The sequence below is a fragment of the Montipora capricornis genome, chromosome 13 (assembly GCF_036669925.1).
Source record: "Montipora capricornis isolate CH-2021 chromosome 13, ASM3666992v2, whole genome shotgun sequence".
NCBI classification, from domain to species: Eukaryota; Metazoa; Cnidaria; class Anthozoa; order Scleractinia; family Acroporidae; genus Montipora; species Montipora capricornis.
The window spans coordinates 10539243-10546742 of NC_090895.1; the positions used below are offsets into that span (position 1 = coordinate 10539243).

General features: G+C 45.4%; 3 protein-coding genes across 3 annotated transcripts in view; all 3 read left to right on the top strand.

The window, feature by feature from the left end:
- LOC138030480 (exonuclease 1-like) overlaps window positions 1-167 on the top strand; it is a 3380-nt gene extending 3213 nt beyond the window's left edge. The window contains exon 4 of the mRNA XM_068878389.1: window positions 1-167. This exon is cut by the window's left edge and continues 217 nt beyond it. Within this exon, the coding sequence (XP_068734490.1) occupies window positions 1-167 (167 nt within the window).
- Window positions 168-780: 613 nt separating this feature from the next.
- LOC138030481 (CAP-Gly domain-containing linker protein 1-like) lies at window positions 781-2373 on the top strand. Its single transcript, XM_068878390.1, has one exon. The coding sequence runs from the start codon at window positions 781-783 to the stop codon at window positions 2371-2373; it is 1593 nt and encodes a 530-aa protein (XP_068734491.1).
- A 1528-nt stretch (window positions 2374-3901) lies between these two features.
- LOC138030482 (uncharacterized) lies at window positions 3902-5261 on the top strand. The gene is made up of 2 exons (XM_068878391.1): window positions 3902-4485; window positions 4697-5261. Exons 1-2 carry the CDS (start codon window positions 3902-3904, stop codon window positions 5259-5261), a joined length of 1149 nt encoding a protein of 382 aa, XP_068734492.1.
- Window positions 5262-7500: the final 2239 nt, after the last annotated feature.

The window sequence follows — 7500 nt, forward strand, 5'->3', positions numbered from 1 at the left end:
CCCCAGGTGAACACACAATTGGATTTCAAACAGTCAAGGCCATCTTTCTGCACCAGACAGTGATAAATCCTGCTGATGGAACAACAATCCCATTATCACCATGGGAAGAAACTCCCGATTTACATTCCCAAACATCTTGTGGGATGTATCCACTTAAATACATATGATACCTAATGTATGTCGGCGAAAAGAATACTTCCGAAAACTCCAGATGCTGAAATATTTATATGCAAGCCGGTGAAGTCTTAATGGTGCACCCTACTATTATCATGGTTAATACCCTCTAACTGGTCTTCCATCTAGTTAAGAAACGAATGAATTGCTGATTAATGTTCAACGATATTGGCGGTTGTCACAGTAATGTTCGAACTTGTTGTATCGCGAGCGCATGCTCTCGTGGCATAAAAATCGAGACTAGGGCGGCCATCATGGCTGTTGTGTAATGACCATCTGCTTCGAATAAACCGTGAAATCTGCGACTCTGGGGTGATTATTAGACGCACATTTGACCGTTCTAACGTGTGGGAACAAGTTGTGGTCCTTTGAGGCGGAGTTATCGACATCAGATCGTAGATTTCACTGCCGACGAGTGAACAGAACGTGGACAAATTGCTGACATAGTCCGATGGCGGCCAGTGCTACAGCACAGGATGCAGCACAGGAATTAGCAAACGGAGACCTTGAAAACAAGACCCACCGTCCTCAGAGAGGGAAAAATCGCCGAAAGATGTAGACCCCGCTAGTGAAGGAAACGAAAAAGACTCAAAGGTTCAAGATGACATGGACTGGCTCGAAACGAGCAGCACAGTGAGTAAAATAATACAAACCTTACGCAATAATAAGAAGTCAGGAAAAGCTAGATTGACTAAAGCAAAAAATCAACTAAAGGAACTTCTAGAGAGCCAACCATTTAATGTAGCGTTGCCGAGTAAGAATGCCATACGAAGGGCCGTAAACAAAGTGAAGTCTGAATCAAATGTCATCGAAAAAATCATTGGTAGTCTAAAAGAAGTTTATGCCACAAGTGAAGAGATTGAAGGGACTGACACAATAATAGAGGCATTAGACAAAGAAATTGACGAGATCCTGACCTCAGTAGATTCGATTATTGAGACTGCAGACAATCATTTGCAGGAAAGACTAGCAAATGGGGAGGAAGAATCGGTTTTGCTTTCCTTGACAAAAAGTAATGACCAGTTCTCAGTAGTGTCCAAATCCTCCTCGTATGTTAAACAGAAACAGCTTGAGGGTAAAGAGGCTGGTGAACGGCTGCTCAAAATGGAGCAAGAACAAAGACAAAAGGAACAAAAGTTAGAAACACTGACCGCCGAACTTCAGCTAACTAAACAGCGAACCGAGGAGGCAAGAAAGGTGGCAGCATTAAATCAGTCTAGAGCAGAAGAAGCAGAGCGAGCATCTGGGCCACGCGATAAAGATACAGCACAAAATTATCACACAAGCAGTCCAGTTGTTCCTAATTGGGAAGGTATCAAAGGCGCAAATCTGCATGTATCTGAGACAGATGGGGGGCTAGTAACACAAAGGAGCTTGCCCATCAAATTAAAAGGTGTGGATCTCCCTAAATTCTCAGGAGTAGACAAAGCTGACTACGAGCCTTGGAAGACTGCATTCATGTCCATTGTTGATAGACTGGCTATTCCAGTAAATGAGATGTTACGTTTGCAGAGCAGCTTGACAGGAAAAGCCCAGACATTGGTGAAAGACCTTGGGTACTCTCTAAATGCGTACGAAAGAGCAAAAGCCAAACTGGAGAAAACGTATGGGGGAGAAAGACGTTTACAAATAAAGCATCTGACTGCTCTACGTAGTTGGAAAAAGGTTCGACCCCGAGTACTGGAAGACATGGAAGAGTTTCAAGCTATGCTAGAGAGAGTTATGGTAGCAATGCAAGACTGCGAACCAGGACAAGAACTACAAGGACAAAGCTTGAACCTCACAGCAAAAGAAAAGCTCCCTGAAGAAGATGTACAAGCTTACAAACACTGGATTTGTGATCATTCCCTAGAAGATAACTTTGAGTCACTTGTTGAATGGGTTGAGCTTCGAGTACAAATTATGGAAGAAGCGAGAGAAGAAACCCATGGGTTTGAAAAGAACAAAATTGAAAAGCAAGAAGAACTATGGGGTGGGTTTCGAAGCGACCGCACTCGTACCAGAAAATTTAACACAAGATCTAAAGCAAGACGGTGCATTGTTAACACTTGCGGAAAGGACCACCCACCTTGGGTTTGCAGAGCCTTCAAAGAGCTACCCTTACAGAACAGAAAGGAGCTGATCACAAATAGTGGTCGTTGCTATCACTGCCTAGCCGCTGGTCATCACAGCAAGGAAAGTCCTAATTCAAGGATATGAGGTGTGGGAGGATGTTCGAGCATCAACCACAGTAGCTATCTTCACGAAAGCACTCCTCAACATGCAGACAAGGCACAAGACCAACTTCAATTAGAAGCATCGCCATTCCAACAGAAGGAGCAGTCGCATTCAGAAACAAGTGTCATCAACCCAGCATTGGTCAACACTCACCCGCGAGAGCAAACACACAGCACTAGCCATACAGATCATGTTTCACTGATGATTCTCCCGGCCCTGATTAGTAACGGCAAGAAGGAACTGAAGGTTAATGTCATGTTAGACCCAACAAGCTCCTACATTTCAGAAGAGGCTGCTGAGGAGCTTGAATTACAGGGACAAGCACTAGATTTTACAATCGCAGGAACCGGGGGGACAGAGATCACGACACGCTCACGACGAGTGGAAGTGTTGGTGAGAAATGTAGATGCTACTTTCTTAAGCCCTTTGCAAGTTCACGTGCTCAACAACATTGCTGGTGACACTCCAAGCTATACCTTGGTCAGAGCTGAAGGATAAGTGGTCCCACCTACGACAAGTCCCGTTCAAGAGTGTATCAAGGCGGCGCCAGATCGACGTCATGATTGGTAGCGATCATCCAGTATTTCACCACGTGTTAAAGTAAGCCTGTGGCAACCAACTGAACGATCCTTTTGCACGTTTGACAAATTTGGGCTGGGTGTGTTTTGGACCCACACTGGTGGAAGAATTTCGTCGCAATTCTCGTTCGCATTCCACGCGAACATATCGAAGCAGTCTAATCAGCGAACAACCACCAACTGATGATGTCCTACGTAAATTCTGGGAGTTAGAATCCTTGGGGATCAAGGACAAAACTGGCCAGGCATTGACACCAGAAGAGCAAGCTGCAGTAGAGCAAGAGACTGAAACACTACTGTTTGAGAATGGACGGTACAGTATTGGTATCCCAAGGAGAGATGGAGAACCGACGTTGGAAAACAATTTTGAAGTAGCCCTTATGAGACTCAAGAGTCAAGAGAGGTCATTTAAGAAAAAAGGTCCTGAAGTTGCAACAGCCTACAATCAAATCTTTGAGGACTATGAGAAAAAAGGCTACATCTAAAGGGTACCACCCTCCAAGGAAGAAAACCAGTGGTTTCTTCCTCACTTCCCGGTGATCAGAGAGGACAGAGCCACAACCAAAGTTCGCATAGTGTTTGACGCTGCAGTAAAACATAAGGCGAAAAGCTTGAACGACACTATTCGACCAGGCCCAAAACTCCAGAGAGAGTTGGTAGATGTACTGACCCGGTTTCGACGTGCCCCAGTAGCCTTGTCATGAGACATAACTGAAATGTTCCTGCAAGTTGGATTGCAAGAGAAAGACCGTCAATATCACCGGTTTCTTTGGCGCAATCTCGACACTTCAAGAGAACCAGATGTCTCTGAGTTTCAGCGACTCGTCTTTGGAAATACAGCATCTCCGTTCTGTTCTCAACACGTCCTCCATGCCCATGCAGAGACACATAGTACAGATTAATCAGAGGCTGCAGAGACTGTAGATAATGCCATGTATGTTGATGACGTGCTGGATTCATGTGAAACCGTAGAAGAGGCTACGAACCTCCGAAATCAACTCTCAGACTTGTTATCTATGGCCAGCTTCAAGCTTAGGAAGTGGTCCTCAAATGAAACAGCCGTTCTTGAAGATGCCCCTGTGGAAGACAGACAACCGAGCCTTGAGATTCGCGAAGAGGGGACCCCCAAAATCAAGACCCTCGGAGTGATGTGGGAAACAGAACGAGATATTTTCACCTTTCAAGTTGAACTACCTAGTGCTTGTAAAGAACCCACGAAGCGAAATGTCCTGAGTGCCATAGCAGCCCTATTTGACCCACTTCAGTTCCTGTCACCATTCACTATGCGAGCAACAGTCTTGATGCAAGAGATTTGGATGGCTGGCATTGACTGGGATGATGTTCTGCCAAAAGAGTTAACAATCAAGTGTGAGAAATGGGTTTCTGAGCTGCCAGACCCATCCCACATAGCCATCCCTCTTTGTCTACGCTTGGCCAACCCAGAGAAGGTTGACTTACATCTTTTTTCTGATGCCTCAAAAGATGCCTTCATCTCAAGTGCCTATTTGGTGTGCTAGTATCCGGACAACACCCGGTCTTCACGCCTTATCGCCTCAAAGTGTCGTGTGGCTCCCGTAAAAGCGTTGACAATTCCCCGTTACTCTCAAGTCGCCTTGCCCAGAGTATCCTTAAAGTGTTGACTGTTGACCGAACAATCTATTGGACTGACTCAGAGAATGTGTGGTTCTGGGTGCGAAGTAAGAGTCGTGAATTTAAGCCCTTTGTAGCCAACCGAATTGGCGAAATTCAGCGCCCACTGGAGACGCAAAGAAGTGTGAGGACCTTGAGAGATTGAAGACCACCAGTGCACATCTGACCTATGCCAACCCACGTATTAACCCAAATGAATTCTCAAGTCTTAATCATCTAGTGCGCGTGACAGGATGGGTACGACGATTTGCTGACAACTGCAGACTGCCGCAAGGGTCAAGAAGAAATGCCCGTACATTAATAGCAGCCGAAATGTTGAAAGCTGAAACTTTCTGGTTAAAACAAGCTCAGAATGAAGCCTTTCCCAGGAGAGAAGAAGAAGGATCATTAGCAAGATTTAGCCCCAAGAAGGATGATGAGGGCCTACTACTGGTGGATGGATGCTTACGCCTTGCAGATTACCTGACCTACAACGCGAAACACCCAATTCTTCTGCTAAAGGACCATGGTGTGACCCGACTTGTTGTTACAGATACCCATGAAAGGCTTGGACATGGTTCTGGAGTAGACTACACCTTGACTGAGTTAAGGGCTCCTTTTGTGGATTATAAAGGGGAGACGAGTAGTGCGAAACATCCTTGAAGCTTGTCCACAATGTCGACGTCGTTTCTCAATTAAGACAGCAAACCAGATGATGGCTCCGTTACCATACTTGACGAGACAAGGACGAGGCAGAACCAAGGCAAAACGATATCTTTGCCTGATCACATGTTTTGCAACTCGAGCAGTACACCTGGAAATGTCGTATTCATTGGATACTGACTCGTTCATCAATGCGTTCACCCGGATGACGTCAAGGAGGGGGACGCCAGCTTATGTTATTTGTGATAATGGAAGCAGCTTCGTAGGAGCAGATCGTGAACTGCGAGAGTTACTGGAGTCCTTTGACCAAGACAGGATTATTCGTGAGTCTACTAAACATCACCGTATCGACTGGAAGTTTAATCCCCCGTCTGCCCCTCATTTTGGAGGCGTGTTTGAGGCACTGATCAAAAGTGCAAAGAAAGCAATAAAGGCCATCCTCGGAGACGCAGATATTAATGACGAGGAGCTTGACACTGCCACTTGTGGTGCTGAGAGGTTGCTGAATTCTCGACCCATAACCTATGTTGGTGCAGATCCTAACGACCACTCTCCATTGACCCCAAACCACGTTCTTTTTGGACAGTTGGGAGGACCATTTGCTCCTGAATTACTCGATGTTGAATAGGTGTACAATCCCAGGAAACGATGGCATCGAGTGCAGCAACTTATTGGACAGTTTTGGAAACGTTGGAAAAGAGACTTCCTTCCTACCCTCAATGTCAGAAGGAAGTGGTTCCATCCAAGGCACGATTTGAAAGAAGGAGACGTAGTGCTAATTGCAGAACCTAAGGCCAATCGCGGAGAGTGGCCACTCGGTCGCGTGGTGGAGGTGTATCCAGGCAATAATGGCCTGGTGAGAGTTGTTCGAGTCAAGTCGAAGAACAAAGAGTTTCTACGACCTGTACATCGCTTGTGTCCCCTTGAGTATGCAGATGACAACCCTGAGGAATGAGGACTATCAAGTACGTGACTATGATGACCAAAGTGGATGCCAGATGGCAGAGACGACTTGCGAACTGTTGTTTTCATGAACTGTTGCGTTTATTTCCATGAACAATTGATGATTTGGACAGTGATGAAAGTATTGACATTTTAAGTGATTTCGTCGTAGGTTGAAGGATTTCATAATGTAAAAATTTTGCGAATACTTTGCATTCGGGAGGGGATGTTACGAATATAAAAATATCTGCGGTACGCAGTTTAGCAGATATTTGTTTTCTGCACGTTTCGTTAAGACTCTGTTCGTGCATTCCTGCACAATTCATGTCCCCGATGAATTGATAGTACTCGTATTTGCATACGAGCTATTTGATATAAATAGGGTGTGCATTGTAGTGGTTCTTCCTTCGGGTCGAACGCTAGGAACGACAACTTCACTTATCTCTCGGAATGACCACTCAAGAAATCGTGAACGAAGCCGTGAAGGCGATGTCTTCTGTCCTGGAAGACAAATTCAATGCTTTTGGTAGCCAGTTTACGGAGCTAAATACATCCGCAATCGACACGGCAGTAAAGAAGGCGAAGCGAGAAACATTTACCTGCAAGAAGAAAGGGAATCAACAACAGTACGATCACTGTCAACAAGTTCTGGAGAAGTTTGGTGAATCACTGGATCACTTTAGAGCAGGGTCCACAGAGAAGCTGAAGCGGTCGCTGGAAGAGGGAGCGGAGCTCGTCGAGAAGCGCATCAAAGCTATAAAATTGGCCGACAAAAGCGACTATGGCTGGGCTACCGTTAGCGAATATCTAAGCGACGCGCTTGCCTCAGACTCGGACGACGAGAAAAGGATGTATCGAGCTGAAAAGAGAGCCGAGAGAAAGGTTAAGGAAAACAACGCCAAGAGAGAGCAAAGTCCCGCTTTTCTTGTCTCATTCGCGGCTCATCGTCCCCACAACTCGGCGGGCGTGAAACAGGCGAGAAAACCCCAGTGGCAAGGAATCGTTTGGGACCTTGCTTCAAGATAAGTATTACATTTGTTTTTTCCTTACCCGTTATTTGGTTAGGGCATTAATTTTGTGCTTTTTCGGACCCTCCCTTTTTCTAGGACGTTCTTTGTGACTTTCGCACGGTATGTTGTCGTTTAACGACCCATAACCAATAACTCAAGATCTTGCCTCGTCATGTTATTCCTCTTGGTTATGGGTTCAATAATTCTGTAGATAAGGGCAGAATATAAAAATATCTGTGGTACGCAGTTTAGCAGATATTTGTTTTCTGCACGTTTCGTTAAGAATC